This window comes from Bombina bombina, chromosome 1 (genome assembly GCF_027579735.1).
Source record: "Bombina bombina isolate aBomBom1 chromosome 1, aBomBom1.pri, whole genome shotgun sequence".
NCBI lineage: Eukaryota > Metazoa > Chordata > Amphibia > Anura > Bombinatoridae > Bombina > Bombina bombina.
This window is the reverse complement of record NC_069499.1, coordinates 1,266,547,472-1,266,571,387: the sequence shown is the minus strand read 5'-3', so window position 1 is coordinate 1,266,571,387 and position 23,916 is coordinate 1,266,547,472. Positions and strand designations below refer to the sequence as shown.

The following is a 23,916-nucleotide window of genomic DNA, read 5'->3' as shown; positions in this document are numbered from 1 at the left end:
TCATTTAAATTTTTACCTAAGGTTGTGAATTCTAACAACTTTAGTAGAGAAATTGTGGTTCCTTCATTGTGTCCTAATCCTAAGAATTCTAAGGAAAGATCGTTGCATTCTTTGGATGTAGTTAGAGCTTTGAAATATTATGTTGAAGCTACTAAAGATTTCCTAAAGACTTCTAGTCTATTTGTTATCTTTTCCGGTTCCAGGAAAGGCCAGAAGGCTTCTGCCATTTCTTTGGCATCTTGGTTAAAGTCTTTGATTCATCATGCTTATGTTGAGTCGGATAAAACTCCGCCTCAAAGGATTACAGCTCATTCTACTAGGTCAGTTTCTACTTCCTGGGCGTTTAGGAATGAAGCTTCGGTTGATCAGATTTGCAAAGCAGCAACTTGGTCTTCTTTGCATACTTTTACTAAATTCTACCATTTTGATGTGTTTTCTTCTTCTGAAGCAGTTTTTGGTAGAAAAGTACTTCAGGCAGCTGTTTCAGTTTGATTCTTCTGCTTATATTTCAGTTTTTTTCATTATAAGATTGAAACTTTATTTTGGGGTGTGGATGGTTTTTCAGCGGAATTGGCTGTCTTTATTTTTATCCCTCCCTCTCTAGTGACTCTTGCGTGGAAGTTCCACATCTTGGGTATTCATTATCCCATACGTCACTAGCTCATGGACTCTTGCTAATTACATGAAAGAAAACATAATTTATGTAAGAACTTACCTGATAAATTCATTTCTTTCATATTAGCAAGAGTCCATGAGGCCCACCCTTTTTATGGTGGTTATGATTTTTTTGTATAAAGCACAATTATTCCAATTCCTTATTTTTTATGCTTTCGCACTTTTTTCTTATCACCCCACTTCTTGGCTATTCGTTAAACTGATTTGTGGGTGTGGTGAGGGGTGTATTTATAGGCATTTTGAGGTTTGGGAAACTTTGCCCCTCCTGGTAGGAATGTATATCCCATACGTCACTAGCTCATGGACTCTTGCTAATATGAAAGAAATGAATTTATCAGGTAAGTTCTTACATAAATTATGTTTTTCTTTGTGAGTTGTCCCTATCAACCAATTACCAGAAGAGTCTAGGGACTCATTTGTACACAATCCTTTTAGTTTCACAAGAAAACAGCTTTTACTTAACCTACACATGATAGAAAGAAACATTTTCAGTACTGTGTCCCTTTTATTGCATCTATTTTGACTTCATGGTATAGATATGCATGTAACAACCCTAAGCAGTCTACAGACCTGTCAACTGAATGGCTCCTTGTTATGGATTTTGTGAGGGGCCTTTGCGGACCAAATTAGTTTTACAGAAGCAGAATGTTTACATAATGAGCATATATGTGCATCTTCCCTGAGGTTAGATGACCTATTATCTTCAAAAAATCTGCTTGTTCTGCATCTGCCCTCAGACTACATGTAAGTTTGCACCAATCAGCTGCTTTATATGCTACAGGATCGATGTAAAAGGTGCTATTGGGCTTAAAAAAATAAAAGTGAAATATATGTAGTTTTATATTAATGGTTGAGCTCCAATTTCCTTAATAATGTGCGTGATATACTCTTTATATAGATGTAAGTATATTAAGTTCTTATATGGTGAAGTTACTGTACGTTATTTTGATGTGTATGTTTGTGTGTGTCTTTTGTTTAGCTTAATGAGAAATGTTTCATTGCTACTTCTGTGACTGCAATCTCCTTACACAAGCATATACTTTAATTGCAGTGCTGCACCAATACCGACACATCTTAGGACTGTGGCAGCCTGACATTGGGCCTTATGGGGGTCTTCTTAATGTGGTGGTAAGTGGCAATCTGAAGTCCGTCTGATAGCATCATGCAGAATCACTGACAGAGAGATTATAGCATCGGCTTCACAGGTTTCACATTCAGGAACAGTTATTTCAGTGGCATGGTGTGTGTACTTAGTAAACATATTTGTAACTGTGCTCTCCATTTACCATAAACAATGTATCATAATAGTATAAGGTCTGGCCTTACATAAGCAAGATGTCTGGCTTAATTATCTTAAAGGGACAGTCACCTCCAACATTTTTATTGTTTAAAAAGATAGATAATCCTTTTAATACCCATTCCCTAGTTTTCCAGAGCCAACATGGTTATATTAATATATTTTTAACCTTTGTGATTACCTTGTGTCTAAGCCTCTTTTGACACCCCCCTATTTATTTATTATATATTGACTTGCATTTTAGCCAATCAATGCAGTGTCATTCACAACCCACAGGCGTGAGCACAATGTTATTTATATGGCACACATGAATTAGCAGTCTTCTGTTGTGAAAAGCAAATAAAAAGCATGTGATTAGAAACAGGCAGAAATTTAGAGGTTTAAATGTTATAAAGTATATTAATATAACAATGTTGGTTGTGCAAAGCTGGGGAATGGGTAGTAAAGGCATTATCTATCTTTTTAAACATTAACAATTTTGGTGTTAACTGTCCCTTTTAACAAACAGACATTTTAAAGGGACAGTGTTCTGTAAAATATTTTCTCCTTTAATCTGTTCCCAATGCTCCATTTTTACCTGCTTACAAATAGTTGTTACTTCAGGGTTGTCATTTTAAATAGTTGATTTTCCTGTTAAAACTTTCTACTGTTCTAAAAATTTAAATACTGCAGTAGTGGCTACAGAAAAGCTATGTAAACATGAAACATAAGAAGCAATCAACTTCCTAGTGTGGGTGGGAGGAAGAAAACCCCCAGCTCTTTTTAAAAGTTGTTCCTGCACCATTTTTTACAAATGCATTATTTATAGCACCCAAGCCTGCAAATAATTCCTTAGCAATGTATTATAGCTGTCACTGGCAGCTAAGGCGTCAATTCAGGATATCCATATGTCATTCTAACAGATTTCTAAATGAGTCTCTCTTATTTCCCAAAAGGCTTATCCAGCTGTAGTGCTTGTGCATACTCTAGTGTTCTATCATTTTATCTCAGACATTTCGCTTTGTTTATTTGTGTGTAACTGTAATTGCACATAATTATGCATGTACAGCTTGCATTGCATTCGCATCAGTAAATACTTGTTTACAGTCACAGCTGCGTCTTCCAGATAACACTGCTGCTTGAACCCAGCCCAAAGGAAAATGGGTGCTATTTTCGGAGTAAGCTGTACAGCAGAAGGGGTGATGCAAAGAAAGCACAGTGCTTTTTAGTTTGTGCTATTGACAAATAAAACATTTAGAAACAATATCTGATTTCTTTCATGTAATTAGCAAGAGTCCATGAGCTAGTGACGCATGGGATATACATTCCTACCAGGAGGGGCAAAGTTTCCCAAACCTTAAAATGCCTATAAATACACCCCTCACCACACCCTCAATTCAGTTTTACAAACTTTGCCTCCCATGGAGGTGGTGAAGTAAGTTTGTGCTAGATTCTACGTTGATATGCGCTTCGCAGCAGGCTGGAGCCCGGTTTTCCTCTCAGCGTGCAGTGAATGTCAGAGGGATGTGAGGAGAGTATTGCCTATTTGAATACAATGGTCTTCTTCTACGGGATCTATTTCATAGGTTCTCTGTTATCGGTCGTAGAGATTTCTTCTCTTACCTCCCTTTTCAGATCGACGATATACTCTTATATACCATTACCTCTACTGATTCTCGTTTCAGTACTAGTTTGGCTATCTACTATATGTAGATGAGTGTCTTAGGGTAAGTAAGTCTTATTTTATTATGACACTCTAAGCTATGGTTGGGCACTTTATATGTAAAGTTCTAAATATATGTGTTTAAACTTATATTTGCCATGATTCAGGATAATCAGTATTCCTTCATTCAGACTGTCAGTTTCATTATTTGGGATAATGCATATGAATAAATATTTTTTTCTCACCTTGAAAATTTTCAATTTGACTTTTTTCCCTGCGGGCTGTTAGGCTTGCGGGGGCAGAAAATGCTTCAATTTATTGCGTCATTCTTGGCGCAAACTTTTTTGGGCGCAAAATTTTGTCATTTCCCACGCCATAGTTGACGCCGGAAGTTTGTTCGTTGTTACATCATTTTTTGACGCATGTGTGTTCAGACTTTTTTTGCGCCAAAAAATGTGGGCGTCGTTTTCGGCGTCAGAGGACGTGGCGTCATACTTGGCGCCAAAAAATATGGGCGTTGTACTTGGCGCCAATAATGTGGGTGTCATACTTGGCGCCAAAAATGTGGGCGTCATACTTGTTCACTTTCTCTCACATTATTTAAGTCTCACCTTTTTTGTTGCTTCTGGTTGCTAGAAGCTTGTTTGTTTTGCATTTTTTTCCCATTCCTGAAACTGTCATTTAAGGAATTTGATAATTTTGCTTTATATGTTGTTTTTTTCTATTACATATTGCAAGATTTTCCATACACTGTTCCTGGATCAAAACATACTGAGGGATTCCTGTTGACTGAGATCAGTCCTACCAAAGCTAAGTTCATTTATTTTAAATGTTATGAATGTTTATCTTTAGCTATGGTTTGTAATAAGTTATCATGATAAACTTTTACATGCAGAATCCATTAGTATTTATGCTTTATATATTGCAAATTCTTTTTACATCTTATGTACAAGATATACTTAGAAATTTATAAGAATTTTTTTTATTCTATTTTAAAGGCTTTGTCTGACATCCCGCCTTCTAATAAATTTTTAGGTCTTTTTCAAACTTCTTTTTTAGTTGATGAAGTTTCAAATGACCAACAACATAATGAATTATCCTTCTCTGATGGTGTTTTTTTCTCATTCAGAATTTTTCTTCATCAGATATTGACACTAACAAATTTACTTTTTTATTTTTTAATAGAGTACATTTGTTCTTGTTCAAAAGGTGTTGATTATTTTGGATATTGAAGTAACTAGTTCTTTGGATTAAAGACTAGCTAAACATTTAAATTCTGCTTATTTATCTTCAGAGGTTTTTTCCAGTTCCTGATACTAGGGAATGGAATAGGCTGAGATTTTTCTTTAAATCCTTCTTTAAGGTTTTTAAATTGTATTCTTTGCCGGCAGTTAGTTTTGAGGAAAGATTCCCCAAGTTAATGGGGCTATCTCTTCTCCTGCTAAATTTACTATTATTCTTATAGCAAATAGTATTTATTTTTTTCCTTCAGATGGTTGTTTCTTATTTAAGGAAAATTATTTTCAGGTACTTTTCTTAGACCTGTAATTTATTTGGCTGATGTTGCAATTGCTTCATCTTTCTGGTTGGATACTTTAAGATCAAGTATTGGATTATGATTTGTTTAGCATTGTTAAAAGGACAAATCTACTACTCATTTGAGGTTCAGACTAAGTGCTTTTGCATTGTCTTGTTTTCTTGCATTTGTTGATTGTGCAAGTCCAGTGTGTTGACTGGTCCTTTAACTTAATTAACATGCTAATAATTTCAATTGTGTTGTCATTTTATTAAATATTTTCGCAAATGAGGTTTAATCTATGTCTTTAGCTATTTTAGCTAGACTAACTTTGTGATTTTAATCTTGAAATGCTAATTTGATTTCTAAAATCTATATTTCTTTTTTTCCAAGATAATCAATTATTTGGCTCATAATTGGATTCAATTCTTTAACTGTTACTATGGGCTTCAAGATTGAGTTCTAAGACTAAAACTTTAAGCTTATATTAGTTTTCTGTTCTTACTAAAGAATGGAGTCCTGAATTCTTTCCCAAGTAACGTGTTTATAATTGGAAGTTTTTTCTTCATTCAATTAAGCCTTTTTAAAGTCAGCTCCCCAAATTTGCATGTAGGTGCGGTTCTTATTCCAGCTTGGCTGGTAAGGGGCAGGTTGAGACTTTTTTGAAATTTGTTTGGTTCTATTCGGTCCAAACTTCTTAGACTTTGGGTATAGAATAGGATTCAGAGTAAAACCATCTGTGAGAAGTCTTTTTTCTCTATCGTATTCCAGCTATTTCAGTAAGACTAACTTTTTCCTGAAGTGTATTCAGACTTATATGTTTTGGGTACTGGTGAAGCATGGCTGGTCACCCGTTGGGGCTCAAGCGCTGCTCAGACCCTGGAGTCTTCTGGGGTATTTATTCCAGTTCCCATTTCTAGGAACTGGGTTTTGGGGTTTTATTCAAGACTATTCATTGTTCCAAAGATAGAAAATCTTTTTGAATTGTCATATAAGTGTACCATTTTTTAGAATGGAGTTTATATGGTCTATTCTGCCTTTTTGGTCAGTGATGGCATTATTTGTTTACAATAGATGCATATCTTCATTTTCTGTTTTCATTCAGATTATTTTATTTTCTGAGATTTTCTTTTTTTGACAAGTATTACTAATTTGTTGCTTTTCCTTCTGGTCTAGCGACAGCTCTAAGAATCTTTTCTAAGATTCTCAGTGTTCCTTATTTGGACGGTATGGTGGTACTGGTTCAGTCTTTTCATTCTGTGGAATCTCATACGATTCAACTTTGTTGTCTCTTCAAGACATGGTTAGAGGATCTTCTTATCAAAAGCTCCTTGATTCCTCACACAAGGGTCACCTTTTTTAGGTTTCCAGATAAATTGTGTCAATGTTTTTGTCTCTAACAAACAAGTGACAAGTTTATTGGGTTCTGTTTGTCTGAATTTTCAGTCTCTATTATTTCCTTCAAGTTGCTATATATGCATGGAAGTTTTAGGTTTTATGGCTACAGCATTGGATTCGATTCCCTTTGCTCATTTAGGAAACCTTTCCAGTTTTTTTATGCTGAATAATGGTGCAGGGATTCTAGGATATCACTTTTTATATCTTTGAATCCTAATGTTTAACTATCTTTGATTCGGTGGTTAAGATCACCATCATTTAGTTCTATAGGTCTCTTCGGTTCTTTCAACCTGGACCATGATCTGCAGATGCGTGTCTTTTAGGTTGGGAGGCTGTCTGAGGGTCTCTGTCAGCACAAGGGGTTTGGAAATTTCAGGAGGCAAGATTACCATTTCATATTTTTGGAACTCTGTGCATTCTCAGAGTTCTTCAATTTGGTTTCTTTTTGAAGAAGAGACGTTTATTGTTTTTTCAGACAGACATTGTTACAACTGTGGCGTATGTCAATCATCAGGGTGGGACTATCAGTTTTTAGGCTGTGACAGAAGTATCTTGGATATTTGCCTGGGCTAAATTCAGCTCCTATCTAATTTCTGTGGTCTTTTTCCAGGTTTAGACATTGGGAAGCGGATTATCTCTGTTAATCAAGCTTTATATCCGGGAGAATGGTCTCTTTACCCAGATATGTTTTTCAATTTTTCAGATGTGAGGGCTTCCAGTAATAGATCTGTTGGCATCTCATCTAAACAAGGATCTTCCCAGGGGCCTATTTAGGTTCAGGGATCCTCAGGCGGAAGTAGTGTATGCATTGACACTTCCTTGGAATTATCAATCTGCCTATATTTTTTCATCTCTGGTTCTTCTTTTTTAAGTGATTTTCATAATCATCAGAGAGCAATCTTTGGTGTGGCTGGTGGCTTTAGCATGGCCACACAGGTTTTGGTATATGGTTCTTGTTCGGATGTTCAGTTGCCAATCTTGGTTACTTCCATTATAGCCAGACCTTATATCTTAATTTTCATTTTTTTCATCAGGAATTCAAATTATTACTTTGATGGTATGAAAATGTAATGCTTAGTACTTAGTCATAGGAGTTTCTCTGACTCCGTAAGTAATACTATGTTGCAGGCTCGTAAATCTGTGTCTAATAGGATTTATTATCGAGTTTGGAGGATTTACATCTCATGATGCTCTTCTTATGAATTCTCTTGGCATTCTTTTAGAATTCCTAGGATTTTATAGTTTCTTCATAAGGTTTTGTCTGCATGTTCCTTGAAAGGACAAATCTTTGCTTTTCCTGTGCTGTTTCACAGTAAGAATTGCTAACTCTTTCTAATATTCTTTGTTTTGTTCAGGCTTTGGTTCGTATCAAGCCTGTCATTAAGCCAATTTCTCCTCTTTGGAGTCTTAACTTGATTCTGAAGGCTTTACAGGCTCTTCTGTTTGAGCATATGCTTTCTTGGGACATTAATTACTTTCATGGAAAGTATTGTTCTTTTTAGACATCTCTTCAACTAGAACAGTTTTCAATTATCTGTTCTTTCTTGTGAATCTCCTTGTTCTGATTTTTCATCAGGATAAGGTGGTTTTGGCTGTCCTCATTTAAATTTTCACCTAAAGTTGTGAATTCTAACAACATTAGTGGAGGAATTATTGTCTTTTCATTGTGTCTTAATCCTAAGAATTCTTTGGTAAGATTCTTACATTCTTTGGATGTGGTAAGAGTTTTTGAAATATTATGTTGAAGCTATTCAGATTTCAGACAGACTTCTAGTCTATTTGTTATCTTTTCTGGTTTTAGGAAAGGTCAGAAGGCTTCTGCCATTTCTTTGGCATCTTGGTTAAAGCTTTTGATTCATCATGCTTATTTGGAGTCGGGTTAATCCCCGTCTCAGAGGATTACGGCTCATTCTACTAGGTAAGTTTCTACTTCCTGGGCTTTTTAAGAATGAAGCTTCTGTTGTTCAGATTTGCAAAGCAATGACTTGGTCTTCTTTGCATATTTTTTTACTGAATTCTACCATTTTGATGTTTTCTCTTCTTCAGAAGCAGTTTTTGGTAGAATAGTAGTTCAGGCAGCTGTTTCAGTTTGATTCTTCTGCTTATATTTCAGTTTTTTTCATTATAAAAATTGAAACTTTTGATTGGGTAGTGGATTAATTTTTTCAGCGGAATTGGCTGTCTTTATTTTATCCCTCCCTCCCTAGTGACTCTTGCGTGGAAGTTCCATATCTTGGGTATCTGCTATCCCATACGTCACTAGCTCATGGACTCTTGCTAATTACATGAAAGAAAACATAATTTATGTAAGAACTTACCTGATAAATTCATTTCTTTCATATTAGCAAGAGTCCATGAGACCCACCCTTTTTGTGGTGGTTATGATTTTTTTGTATAAAGCACAATTATTCCAATTCCTTATTTTTGATGCTTTCGCTCCTTTCTTATCACCCCACTTCTTGGCTATTCGTTAAACTGAATTGTGGGTGTGGTGAGGGGTGTATTTATAGGCATTTTAAGGTTTGGGAAACTTTGCCCCTCCTGGTAGGAATGTATGTCCCATACGTCACTAGCTCATGGACTCTTGCTAATATGAAAGAAATGAATTTATCAGGTAAGTTCTTACATAAATTATGTTTTTTTTACTTTTGAAATGTACCAATCTACAAGCACCAATGCCTTTAAACCTTTTAGTAGATTTCCCTTGTATTGTTAAAACATAACTACAGCTTGTGCTGTTCTCTCTCTATCTCTATCTATCTATCTATCTATCTATCTCTCTATCTATCTCTCTATCTATCTCTCTATCTATCTCTCTATCTATCTCTCTATCTATTTCTCTATCTATTTCTCTATCTATTTCTCTATCTATTTCTCTATCTATCTCTCTATCTATCTCTCTATCTATCTCTCTATCTATCTCTCTATCTATCTCTCTATCTATCTCTCTATCTCTCTCTCTATCTCTCTCTCTATCTCTCTCTCTCTCTATCTCTCTCTCTCTCTATCTATCTATCTATCTCTCTCTCTATCTATCTATCTATCTCTCTCTCTATCTATCTCTCTCTCTTTCTTTCTCTTTCTCTATCTCTATCTATCTCTCTCTCTCTCTCTATCTCTCTCTATCTCTCTCTCTCTATCTCTCTCTATCTCTATCTATCTCTCTATCTCTCTATCTCTATCTCTATCTCTCTCTCTATCTCTATCTCTATCTCTCTCACAGGTAGATGGGTTGTTCATTATTGGCTGGATGTATTTGCCACCCCATGATCCTCATGTAGATGAACCAATGAGATTGAAACCCATATTTAGAATTCATCTGATGGAGAGAAAATCAGCTACTGTGGAATGTATGTATGGACACAAAGGACCTCATACTGGGGAAATCCAGGTATGCTTCTCCAGTGTAAACATGGCTTGTTTTTTATAAACTACATCTTTGTTATCTACTTTTATAAAATGTTAAACATGATCCAAGATTCTTTCTTACAAATATGGTTTATCAGTTTTATTTAGCTGTTTCACGTGAGTCAACATTAAATGGTCAGTCAACACTAAAATTGTTATTGATTAAAAAGATAGCTAACGCCTTTACTACCCATTCCCCAGCTTTACACAACAAACATTGTTATATTAATATACTTTATAACATTTAAGCCTCTAAATGTCTGCCTGTTTCTAAGCCACTACAGACAGCCTCTTATCACAAGCTTTTTTTATTTGCTTTTCACAACAAGAGGCTAGTTCATGTGGCCCATATAGATAACACTGTGCTCTCTCTCATGGAGTTGTGGCTGACACTGCACTAATTGGCTAAGATGCAAGTCAATAGATAATAAATAGCCATGTGATCAGGTGGTTGTGAGAAGAGGCTTAAATACAAGGTAATCACAGAGGTTTATAGCATATTAATATAACCATGTGTGTTATGCAAAATGGGGGAATGGTTTATAAAGGGATTATCTATCTTTTTAAAAAATAAACATTTTGGAGGTTACTGTCCATTTAAAGGTACATGAAACCAAAAAAAATATTTTGTTATTCAGACAGCGCATACCATTTTAAAGGGACTTTGTGACTGTACATAGATGGCTCGTGTGATTGGTTCAACCATGTGAATTGCTATTTCTTCAACAAAGGATATCTAAAGAATTAAGCTAATTAGATAATAGAAGTAAATTGGAATGTTTTTTTTTAAATTGTATTCTCTATCTAAATTATGAAAGAAACATTTTGAGTTTCATGTCCCTTTAAAAAAGTTTCGAATTTACTTTGTTCCCATAATATTCTGTGTTGGAGATACCTAGGTAGGCATCTGGAGCACTATATGGCAGGAAATAATGCTAGTTGATTGAGATGAAGCACTAAAGTAGCACAGATACCAGGATGAAAAATAAAAATTTCAATTTAATATATAATCAACATCTAAAATCTGTGTTAACCTGAATAGGGACGTCTCCCTTAAAATATATCAATAAAATACAGATAGCACACTTCTAATTAAGAAGTCAAAAGCTTTGGTGGATACATTAAGTGGGGCAGAAATAAGTGGATACTGAATATTCAAACACTGTATATTATATCACTCAGAGTATATTGCATATACACCTTCTTATTGAAGATTCTAATGTCTGCACCAGTTCGTGTTGCCTGTTTAGCCTTAAAGGAAAGTTCATATCACTTTGTATATGTGTTTAACAGATGAAAGAGGTAGCTTACCAGCCACTCCTATAGAATTTCAGAACGCTGTATGACTTACAGTTACCAGCTCCTTGCCGACGTCTTCCGTGTATGTCAGTCGCTTATCCGCACCTCAAGTAGGAAAGCAAAAGGAAACTCTTCCTTGTAGTTACCAGCTAATGCTGGCATCCTCCGCTTGTTGCAATTTCTCGATCGGCAGTGGGCAGTCACGTGTATCCTGTGACGTCACTCTATTTCGAGAGTACTGAACCTGTTACAATGTAGCACGCATCGGGTATGAAGCTTTTACAGATTTACAACGGCCGTTGTGTGAAAGTTCTTGTACCCCTCGTTCACAGGGTAATAACAGATGTAAAAGCAGGGAAGTAGTCTTGAATGCGCGTTTCGCCCCACACTGGACTTTATCAAGACAGATGTAGCCTGATGCGTGCTACATTGTAGGTGCGGGTAAGCGACTGACATACGCTGAAGACGCCGGCAAGTAGCTGGTAACCGTAAATCATACAGCGTTCTGAAATTCTATAGGAGCGGCTGTTAAGCTACCTGCTTTCCATGTTTGACACACAAACACGCTGATACTACTTATCCTCAAAGGCCTTTCCTTTTAGGCCGAACAGAGTCTTCAATAAGAAGGTGTATATGCAATATACTCTGGGTAATATAATCTACAGTGTTTTTTGCTATTCAGTATCCACTTATTTCTGCCTCACTTAATGTATCCACTAAAGCTTTTGACTTCTTAATTAGAAGTGTGTTATCTGTATTTTATTGATATATTTTAAGGGAGACGTCCCTATTCAGGTTAACATACGCCTAGATTACGAGTTTTGCGCTAACAGGGGTGCGGTGCTAACGAGCAGTTTATGCTCACCGCTTACTTACAGACAGCGCTGGTATTACGGGTTTTTACAAACCCGGCGTTAACCGCAAAAAAAGTGAGCGTAGAGCAAAATTTTGCTCCACATCTCACCTCAATACCAGCGCTGCTTATGTTAGCGGTGAGCTGGTAAAACGTGCTCATGCACAATTTCCCCATAGGAATCAACGGGGAGAGCTGGCTTTTATGTCTACACCTAACACCCTAACATGAACCCGAGTCTAAACACCCCTAATCTTACACTTATTAACCCCTAATCTGCCGCCCCCGACATCGCTGACACCTACATTATATTATTAACCCCTAATCTGCTGCTCCGGACACCGCCGCCACCTACATTATACTTATGAACCACTAATCTGCTGCCCCCAACATCGCCGACACCTACATTACATTTATTAACCCCTAATCTGCCTCCCCCAATGTCGCCACAACCTACCTACACTTTTTAACCCCTAATCTGCCGCCCCCAACATTGCCACCACTATAATAATCATATTAACCCCTAAACCTAAGTCTAACCCTAACCCCCCCTAACTTAAATATAATTGAAATAAATTGAAATAAAATTACTACAATTAACTAAATAATTCCTATTTAAAAATAAATACTTACCTATAAAATAAACCCTAGGCTAGCTACAATATAACTAATAGTTACATTGTATCTAGCTTAGGTTTTATTTTTATTTCTTTCATGTAATTAGCAAGAGTCCATGAGCTAGTGACGTATGGGATATACATTCCTACCAGGAGGGGCAAAGTTTCCCAAACCTCAAAATGCCTATAAATACACCCCTCACCACACCCACAAATCAGTTTTACAAACTTTGCCTCCTGTGAGGTGGTGAAGTAAGTTTGTGCTAGATTCTACGTTGATATGCGCTCTGCAGCAGGCTGGAGCCCGGTTTTCCTCTCAGCGTGCAGTGAATGTCAGAGGGATGTGAAGAGAGTATTGCCTATTTGAATTCAATGATCTCCTTCTACGGGGTCTATTTCATAGGTTCTCTGTTATCGGTCGTAGAGCTTCATCTCTTACCTCCCTTTTCAGATCGACAATATACTCTTATATATACCATTACCTCTACTGATTCTCGTTTCAGTACTGGTTTGGCTTTCTACTACATGTAGATGAGTGTCCTGGGGTAAGTAAGTCTTATTTTTGTGACACTCTAAGCTATGGTTGGGCACTTTTATATAAAGTTCTAAATATTTGTGTTTAAACATTTATTTGCCTTGATTCAGGATGTTCAAAATTCCTTATTTCAGACAGTCAGTTTCATTATTTGGGATAATGCATTTGAATAATTCAATTTTTTCTTACCTTAAAATTTGACTTTTTTTCCCTGTGGGCTGTTAGGCTCGCGGGGGCTGAAAATGCTTCATTTTATTGCGTCATTCTTGGCGCTGACTTTTTTGGCGCAAAAATTTTGTTTGTTATTTCCGGCGTCATACGTGTCGCTGGAAGTTGCGTCATTTTTTTGACGTTTTTGCACCAAAAATGTTGGCGTTACCGGATGTGGCGTCATTTTTGTCGCTAAAAGCATTTAGGCGCCAAATAATGTGGGCGTCTTTTTTGGCGCCAAAAAATATGGGCGTCATTATTGTCTCCACATTATTTAAGTCTCATTGTTTATTTGCTTCTGGTTGCTAGAAGCTTGTTCACTGGCATTTTTTCCCATTCCTGAAACTGTCATTTAAGGAATTTGATCAATTTTGCTTTATATGTTGTTTTTTCTTTTACATATTGCAAGATGTCTCAGATTGATCCTGAATCAGAAGATACTTCTCAAAAAGCCTGCCTGATGCTGGATCTACCAAAGTTAAGTGTATTTGCTGTAAACTTGTGGTATCTGTTCCTCCAGCTGTTGTTTGTAATGAATGTCATGACAAACTTGTTAATGCAGATAATATTTCCTTTAGTAATGTTACATTACCTGTTTCTGTTCCATCAACATCTAATACTCAGAGTGTTCCTGTTAACATAAGAGATTTTGTTTCTAAATCCATTAAGAAGGCTATGTCTGTTATTCCTCCTTCTAGTAAACGTAAAAGGTCTTTTAAAACTTCTCATTTTTCAGATGAATTTTTAAATGAACATCATCATTCTGATTCTGATAATGATTCCTCTGGTTCAGAGGATTCTGTTTCAGAGGTTGATGCTGATAAATCTTCATATTTATTCAAAATGGAATTTATTCGTTCTTTACTTAAAGAAGTCTTAATTGCATTAGAAATAGAGGATTCTGGTCCTCTTGATACTAAATCTAAACGTTTAAATAAGGTTTTTAAATCTCCTGATTTATTCCAGAAGTTTTTCCTGTCCCTGATGCTATTTCTGAAGTAATTTCCAGGGAATGGAATAATTTGGGTAATTCATTTACTCCTTCTAAACGTTTTAAGCAATTATATCCTGTGCCATCTGACAGATTAGAGTTTTGGGACAAAATCCCTAAGGTTGATGGGGCTATCTCTACTCTTGCTAAACGTACTACTATTCCTACGGCAGATAGTACTTCTTTTAAGGATCCTTTAGATAGGAAAATTGAATCCTTTCTAAGAAAATCTTACTTATGTTCAGGTAATCTTCTTAGACCTGCTATATCTTTAGCGGATGTTGCTGCAGCCTCAACTTTTTGGTTGGAAGCTTTAGCGCAACAAGTAACAGTTCATAATTCTCATAGCATTGTTAATCTTCTTCAACATGCTAATAATTTTATTTGTGATGCCATCTTTGATATCATTAGGGTTGATGTCAGGTATAATTCTCTAGCTATTTTAGCTAGAAGAGCTTTATGGCTTAAAACTTGGAATGCTGATATGTCTTCCAAGTCAACTTTGCTTTCCCTTTCTTTCCAGGGTAATAAATTATTTGGTTCTCAGTTGGATTCTATTATTTCAACTGTTACTGGGGGGAAAGGAACTTTTTTACCACAGGATAAAAAATCTAAAGGTAAATTTAGGTCTACTAATCGTTTTCGTTCCAAACAATCGTTTTCGTTCACAATAAGGAACAAAAGCCTGATCCTTCCCCTACAGGAGCGGTATCAGTTTGGAAACCATCTCCAGTCTGGAATAAATCCAAGCCTTTTAGAAAGCCAAAGCCAACTCCCAAGTCAACATGAAGGTGCGGCCCTCATTCCAGCCCAGCTGGTAGGGGGCAGATTACGATTTTTCAAAGAAATTTGGATCAATTCGATTCACAATCTTTGGATTCAGAACATTATTTCACAAGGGTACAGAATAGGCTTCAAGTTAAGGCCTCCTGCAAGAAGATTTTTTCTTTCCCGTGTCCCAGTAAATCCAGTGAAGGCTCAAGCATTTCTGAAATGTGTTTCAGATCTAGAGTTAGCTGGAGTAATTGTGCCAGTTCCAGTTCTGGAACAGGGGCTGGGGTTTTACTCAAATCTCTTTATTGTGCCAAAGAAGGAGAATTCCTTCAGACCAGTTCTGGATTTAAAAATATTGAATCATTATGTAAGGATACCGACATTCAAAATGGTAACTATAAGGACTATTCTGCCTTTTGTTCAGCAAGGGCATTATATGTCCACAATAGATTTACAGGATGCATATCTGCATATTCCGATTCATCCAGATCACTATCAGTTTCTGAGATTCTCTTTCCTAGACAAGCATTACCAGTTTGTGGCTCTGCCGTTTGGCCTAGCAACAGCTCCAAGGATTTTTACAAAGGTTCTCGGTGCCCTTCTGTCTGTAATCAGAGAACAGGGTATTGTGGTATTTCCTTATTTGGACGATATCTTGGTACTTGCTCAGTCTTCACATTTAGCAGAATCTCATACGAATCGACTTGTATTGTTTCTTCAAGAACATGGTTGGAGGATCAATTTACCAAAAAGTTCATTGATTCCTCAGACAAGGGTAACCTTTTTAGGTTTCCAGATAGATTCAGTGTCCATGACTCTGTCTCTGACAGACAAGAGACATCTAAAATTGGTTTCAGCTTGTCGAAACCTTCAGTCTCAATCATTCCCTTCGGTAGCCTTATGCATGGAAATTCTAGGTCTTATGACTGCTGCATCGGACGCGATCCCCTTTGCTCGTTTTCACATGCGACCTCTTCAGCTCTGTATGCTGAACCAGTGGTGCAGGGATTATACAAAGATATCTCAATTAATATCTTTGAAACCGATTGTACGACACTCTCTGACGTGGTGGACAGACCACCATCGTTTAGTTCAGGGGGCTTCTTTTGTTCTTCCGACCTGGACTGTGATTTCAACAGATGCAAGTCTGACAGGTTGGGGAGCTGTTTGGGGGTCTCTGACAGCACAAGGGGTTTGGGAATCTCGGGAGGTGAGATTACCAATCAACATTTTGGAACTCCATGCAATTTTCAGAGCTCTTCAGTCATGGCCTCTTCTAAAGAGAGAGTCGTTCATTTGTTTTCAGACGGACAATGTCACAACCGTGGCATATGTCAATCATAAAGGAGGGACTCACAGTCCTCTAGCTATGAAAGAAGTATCTCGAATACTGGTATGGGCGGAATCCAGCTCCTGTCTAATTTCTGTGGTTCATATCCCAGGTATAGACAATTGGGAAGCGGATTATCTCAGTCGCCAAACGTTACATCCGGGCGAATGGTCTCTTCACCCAGAGGTATTTCTTCAGATTGTTCAAATGTGGGGACTTCCAGAAATAGATCTGATGGCTTCTCATCTAAACAAGAAACTTCCCCAGGTATCTGTCCAGATCCAGGGATCCTCAGGCGGAGGCAGTGGATGCATTGTCACTTCCTTGGAAGTATCATCCTGCCTATATCTTTCCGCCTCTAGTTCTCCTTCCAAGAGTGATTTCCAAGATTCTAAAGGAGTGCTCGTTTGTTCTGCTGGTGGCTCCAGCATGGCCTCACAGGTTTTGGTATGCGGATCTTGTCCGGATGGCTACTTGCCAACAGTGGACTCTTCCATTAAGACCAGACCTTCTATCACGAGGTCCTTTTTTCCATCAGGATCTCAAATCCTTAAATTTGAAGGTATGCAGATTGAACGCTTGATTCTCAGTCATAGAGGTTTCTCTGACTCAGTAATTAATACTATGTTACAGGCTCGTAAATCTGTATCTAGGAAGATATATTATCGAGTCTGGAAGATTTACATTTCTTGGTGTTTTTCTCATCATTTTTCTTGGCATTCTTTTAGAATTCCTAGAATTTTACAATTTCTTCAGGATGGTTTGGATAAAGGTTTGTCTGCAAGTTCCTTGAAAGGACAAATCTCTGCTCTTTCTGTTCTTTTCCACAGAAAGATTGCTAGTCTTCCTGATATTCATTGTTTTGTACAGGCTTTGGTTCGTATAAAACCTGTTATTAAGTCAATTTCTCCTCCTTGGAGTTTGAATTTGGTTCTGGGGGCTCTTCAAGCTCCTCCGTTTGAACCTATGCATTCGCTGGACATTAAATTACTTTCTTGGAAAGTTTTGTTTCTTTTGGCCATCTCTTCTGCTAGAAGAGTTTTTGAATTATCTGCTCTTTCTTGTGAGTCTCCTTTTATGATTTTTCATCAGGATAAGGCGGTGTTGCGAACTTCTTTTAAATTTTTACCTAAGGTTGTGAATTCTAACAACATTAGTAGAGAAATTGTGGTTCCTTCATTGTGTCCTAATCCTAAGAATTCTAAGGAAAGATCGTTGCATTCTTTGGATGTAGTTAGAGCTTTGAAATATTATGTTGAAGCTACTAAGGATTTCCGAAAGACTTCTAGTCTATTTGTTATCTTTTCCGGTTCTAGGAAAGGTCAGAAGGCCTCTGCCATTTCTTTGGCGTCTTGGTTAAAGTCTTTGATTCATCATGCTTATGTCGAGTCGGGTAAAACTCCGCCTCAGAGGATTACAGCTCATTCTACTAGGTCAGTTTCTACTTCCTGGGCGTTTAGGAATGAAGCTTCGGTTGATCAGATTTGCAAAGCAGCAACTTGGTCTTCTTTGCATACTTTTACTAAATTCTACCATTTTGATGTGTTTTCTTCTTCTGAAGCAGTTTTTGGTAGAAAAGTACTTCAGGCAGCTGTTTCAGTTAGATTCTTCTGCTTATAATTTCAGTTTTTTTCATTATAAGATTTAAACTTTGTTTTGGGTGTGGATTATTTTCAGCGGAATTGGCTGTCTTTATTTTATCCCTCCCTCTCTAGTGACTCTTGCGTGGAAGATCCACATCTTGGGTAGTCATTATCCCATACGTCACTAGCTCATGGACTCTTGCTAATTGCATGAAAGAAAACATAATTTATGTAAGAACTTACCTGATGAATTAATTTCTTTCATATTAGCAAGAGTCCATGAGGCCCACCCTTTTTGTGGTGGTTATGATTTTTTTGTATAAAGCACAATTATTCCAATTCCTTATTTTTTTATGCTTTCGCACTTTTTTCTTATCACCCCACTTCTTGGCTATGCGTTAAACTGATTTGTGGGTGTGGTGAGGGGTGTATTTATAGGCATTTTGAGGTTTGGGAAACTTTGCCCCTCCTGGTAGGAATGTATATCCCATATTTCACTAGCTCATGGACTCTTGCTAATATGAAAGAAATGAATTTATCAGGTAAGTTCTTACATAAATTATGTTTTTACAGGCAACTTTGTATTTATTTTAACTAGGTACAATAGTTATTAAATAGTTATTAACTATTTAATAACTACCTAGTTAAAATAAAGATAAATTTACTTGTAAAATAAAACCTAACCTAAGTTACAATTACACCTAACACTACACTACAATTAAATTAATTACCTAAATTAAATACAATTAATTACAATTAAATAAAATTATCTTAAGTACAAAAAAAACAAACACAAAATTACAGAAAATAATAAACAAATTACAAGGTTTTTAAACTAATTACACCTAATCTAATCCCCCTAACAGAATAAAAAAAGCCCCCCCCAAATAAAAAAAGCCCTACCCTACACTAAATTACAAATAGCCCTTAAAAGGGCCTTTTGTGAGGCATTGCCCCAAAGTAATCTGCTCTTTTACCTGAAAATAAAATTACAATCCCCCCCCAACATTAAAACCCACCACCCACACAACCAACCCTACTCTAAAACTCACCCAATCCCCCCTTAAAAAACCTAACACTAACCCCCTGAAGATCACCTTACCGGGAGACATCTTCACCCAACCAAGCCGAAGTCTTCATCCAAGTCGGGCGAAGTGGTCCTCCTGACGGGCAGAAGTCTTCATCCAGACGGCATCTTCTATCTTCATCCATCCGGCGCGGAGTGGGTCCATCTTCAAGACATCCGACGCGGAGCATCCTCTTCTTCCGACGGCTAAACACAGAATGAAGGTTCCTTTAAATGACATCATCCAAGATGGCGTCCCTTCAATTCCGATTGGCTGATAGAATTCTATCAGCCAATCGGAATTAAGGCAGAAAAAATCCTGTTGGCTGATCCAATCAGCCAATAGGATTGAGCTGGCATTCTATTGGCTGTTCCAATCAGCCAATAGAATGCCAGTTCAATCCTATTAGATTAGGTGTAATTAGTTTAAAAATCTTGTAATGTGTTTATTATTTTCTGTAATTTAGTGTTTATTTGTTTTTGTACTTTAGGTAATTTTATTTAATTGTAATTAATTGTATTTAATTTAGGTAATTAATTTAATTGTAGTGTAGTGTTAGGTGTAAATGTAACTTAGGTTAGGTTTTATTTTACAGGTAAATTTGTCTTTATTTTAACTAGGTAGTTATTAAATAGTTAATAACTATTTAATAACTATTGTACCTAGTTAAAATAAATACAAAGTTGCCTGTAAAATAAAAATAAACCCTAAGCTAGCTACAATGTAACTATTAGTTATATTTTAGCTATCTTAGGGTTTATTTTATAGGTAAGTATTTAGTTTTAAATAGGTATTATTTCGTTAATTGTAGTAATTTTATTTAGATTTATTTAAGTTAGGGGGGGTTAGGGTTAGGGTTAGACTTAGGTTTAGGGGTTAATAACTTTATTATAGTGGCGGTGACGTTGGGGGCGGCAGATTAGGGGTTAATAAATGTAGGTAGGTGGCGGCGATGTTAGGGCCGGCAGATTAGGGGTTAATAATATTTAACTAGTGTTTGTGATGCGAGAGTGTGACGGTTTAGGGGTTAATATATTTATTATAGTGGCGGCTTAAATATCCCTCTCACTTTCCCCCATCCCCCCCCTGTCATTCTTTGCCTTTCGTCACTAGAGAAGGATGGCAGAGACGTGTCAGAAGATACAGAGTTTTAAGTAATCATATAATTCAGTGAGAGTATTGATGAACGTTAGAGTCTGAAGATGCAGGGAAAGTTTTTTTTGCGAAGCGATCCAGACTGTCTATCTAACAGCTCCTGGGTAATCAGTGTTAACGAGTTCCTCAAGATCCTCATTCATAAAGCCTTCTGAAATACTGATTAGTCTCAGGTTATTCAGTCTAAATCTATTTTCTAGAATAGATCATCCACCTTATCTTTAAGTATTTCAATTTGTTTTTTCATCTCTCCTATATCTGCTTCTTAAATATTTGTTTTATCTTCAACATCTGAGATTCTCTGTTCTGCCTCAGATATATACGATTTTGGAAAACTTACTTCGCTAGATAGTGTATCTAGACCTTGTCTAATTTGAGTGAATTGTGGCGTAAAGATATCAGTGAGTTGCTTAATTAGGATTTCTGATTCAGTTACAACTAGGAGAGGTATTATTTCTTAATTACTACTTCTAGCTGAGTCAGAAAGCCTCCTGCTAGATTTTTTGTCTTGCTTGTTCTTAGGGGCCATGGCAGGAGATCTGTTTTTGGAACAGACATCAAATATTTCCATATAGATATGGAGCGAATGTGAAAAGAAAAAAAAGGGGAGGGGGAGTGTTAAGTGAAAGTGAAGTAAAGGGTGTGAATTAAAAAAAAAAGTGAAAACCTGTAGGTATTTATAAGGTAATATATTGTGGGTCTAGGAGTGTGTGACTTAAAAAATTAGATAGTGCCTTAAATGAAAATGCAGATATCTTATTTTAGAGATTTAAAGATAAGTCCCAAGCAAACAGCGTAATCTTTTCTCTATATTTTTCTGAGTTTTCAGCAATATAGCTACTTTGCTAATAAATCTGTAACATTATAGAAGGGAGTTTTAATTCATAATACAACTAACAGTTAGAAGAATAGTTCTGAGAGAAGATGTTGCATACTATCTTAATGTAAAACCTAAGAAAAATGTTTTTTTCTCCCCTCCTCTCTCTTCCCTTCTTTTTTCCTTTCCCTTTCTTCCCCTTTTCCTTCCCTTACCAAATGCTTTATATTCAAGAGTATGGATCAAAAGAAGCCAGAGCGGCTTAACCACCCAAATATAGTACCTGGTATAAGGGTACAATTATCTTATTTAAAGGTATTTAGACAAGTTACTAGCAAGCTATAAAATCTTTTATCTATGTTTTTCTAGATTTTCAGCAATAGGTCTATTTTGCTAATAAATCCATGACAGTGTGAGAGAAAGAGTTGTTAACTTATAATACAACTATTAGTTAGGATAACATTTCCTGAGGACAGGTATTGTAAAATATCTAAACATAGAATGTAGTAGATGTAAAATGTATCTCTTATTGAAATATAACTCAGGAAAAGTAGATAGGTTTATAAACCTAATTCAGTGTCCTCTTATATCCCCTCATTAGCAGAGAGATACGATCTTTGGTGACTTTAACAGTTCTTTATTGATGACTTAGTCCAGGTAGTTGAGCATTTAATTGCCCTATCACAATTCGGAATATAAAGTACAACAGCCCAAAACATTCAAAGTATCCTCTGACATAAGTATTCAAGAGTAAAGTGGCATACAAGGAACTCAATTATGGAGGTGAGCTCTTAACTGAGTCACTATAGGTGGGCAACTTTATTTGACTGAGTCTGGAAAATTTGTGTCTGTAACCCAGCAGGGATTTAGATGAAGTGAACAGTGTCTGTGTTAGTTTCCCATAGACAACACCTGCATAATGCAAAGTATGCTTCAAATAGTTACAATAATCCAGACACATAAATCAATAATCTTCTGATATTAATTCTATCCGGCATATAGACTATAAAATATAGCGGGCTCTGGTAACGTTTGTGGGTTTCAGTCAGTCTATCCGTTATATTTTCGCCTTTCAGAAACACTGTGTTTTCCATAAACAGAAACCACTACTGTCCATCCACACATTCAATTCAGTCTGTGAACAATAAAGGCATCCAAAAACATCTAGCTGGCACTTGTGTGGAAGGTGTGGCTAACCATCAAACAGTTTTTAAGATTCAGATAAGCATACATATGGATAGTATTACTGTATGTACATTTTATGTGCTTAGTGTCCCAAGTCAATGGTTCCAACATCCCCCACTCTTCAGCAAAAAAAAATTATAATATTTTCTTCTTATTTATTTCTATTTGATGCTCTTATATCATGACTAGTGAACCACTAGTCTTCAGCCAGAAATGCAGTCAGCTTGGTTAATTGGCTCGGCGGCCAAACGATTATCCATAAGACATAAACTGTACTTAGTTTGAGATGAGTATAGTGTCCTGGCCAGAGGACAAATCGGCTTTGTGTGGAAATCCGGCCCCAGTCTGAGGTAGTTTGTGATTGCAGCTTTCTTTCTGGATTAACCGATATCGTTCTCCAAGTCTGGTGGAGTAAAATGGAGTGCTGCGTTTCTTTCCCCTCTTAGTGGTTTGTGCTGCTTGCAGAGTGTAGCTGTGGAGCGGGTTGTCCTGGCGATCTTTTCCTCGCCTAGGGAGTATGCAGGATGCTTGGATTTCGGGCAATATCTGCTGCAGCAAGGAATCTCTGTTCAGCGTTCAGTAGCTCAGCGTTTCGACGCTCAGGTTTTCGAGCCCGTGTTTAAGTGCCTCCCACCGGAATGAAAAATTACATTAAAAGGTGAAGCCAAATTCTTTGATAATGTAATTGCAGCCAAGGAATGTATTCATTCTAGAGGAATCAAAATCTAATCAGATTAAATATGCAAAGTAGAACTATACAATTTCTTGAATCCTATATAAAATGTTTAGAACTAGGTTTATATGTAAATAATAATTCTTTTGTTATCCCCCCTTTTTTTTTCTTCCTTTTCTTCCTCTCTCTCTCTCTCTCCTTCCCACACCCCCTCCAGGATTTCTCTCTATATCGTATAGCCTATTATAGATACAAGTAAAAGATGAATCTTAAAATAATTTCATGGAATGTTGGAGGCATAACCTCTCCTATTAAGAGGAAAACTATTTTAAAGCATATTAAAAATATAAATGTGGACATAGCATTCATACAGGAGACACATTTATCTAAAGAGGAATCTAAAAAACTAAAAGCTGGTTGGGTGGGTGAAATATTTTATACACCTTGTAAAAAAAAAATGGAAAAAGGGTGTAGGAATTTTTATTAAAATCATTAAAAATAAATTTAATTTAACAAGAAATAGATAAAGATGGTAGATACATTATTGTATCTCTTAACATTTTTGATCAAATTTCATTCTTTGTAAGTTATATGGCCCTAACAAGTGGGACCCATCCTTTTGGGATAAAATCCAGCATAGATTAATAATGAATTTTAATAAAAACATTATTATAGGCAGGGACATCGCTCCTCTAGATAGTCTAGATAGGATGAGATCTTGGGATAATAAGAATAAACACATTAAGAACGGCAGGAGAGAAACCAGAATTTAGAAAGCAATAATTAACCATTTAAAAGTAAAAGACATTTGGAGACTTAGAAATCCTAATGAAAGAGCTTTCACCTGTTTATCCAAAGCGCATATATCGTACTCACGAATAGATTACTTTC

At 36.5% G+C, this 23,916-nt stretch overlaps 1 protein-coding gene across 3 annotated transcripts in view; it reads left to right on the top strand.

Annotated features, from left to right (window-relative positions):
- Positions 1-23,916, top strand: part of FBXO31 (F-box protein 31) — a 208,460-nt gene that overhangs the window by 92,986 nt on the left and 91,558 nt on the right. For 2 of the 3 annotated variants that reach the window (XM_053701143.1, XM_053701133.1), the window contains 2 exons: positions 1,727-1,803; positions 9,752-9,919. In XM_053701143.1, coding sequence (XP_053557118.1) covers positions 1,727-1,803; positions 9,752-9,919 — 245 coding nt within the window. Of the gene's footprint in view, positions 1-1,726; positions 1,804-3,596; positions 3,679-9,751; positions 9,920-23,916 lie in introns of those variants that run through there. The other variant, XM_053701153.1, reaches the window with a different exon arrangement.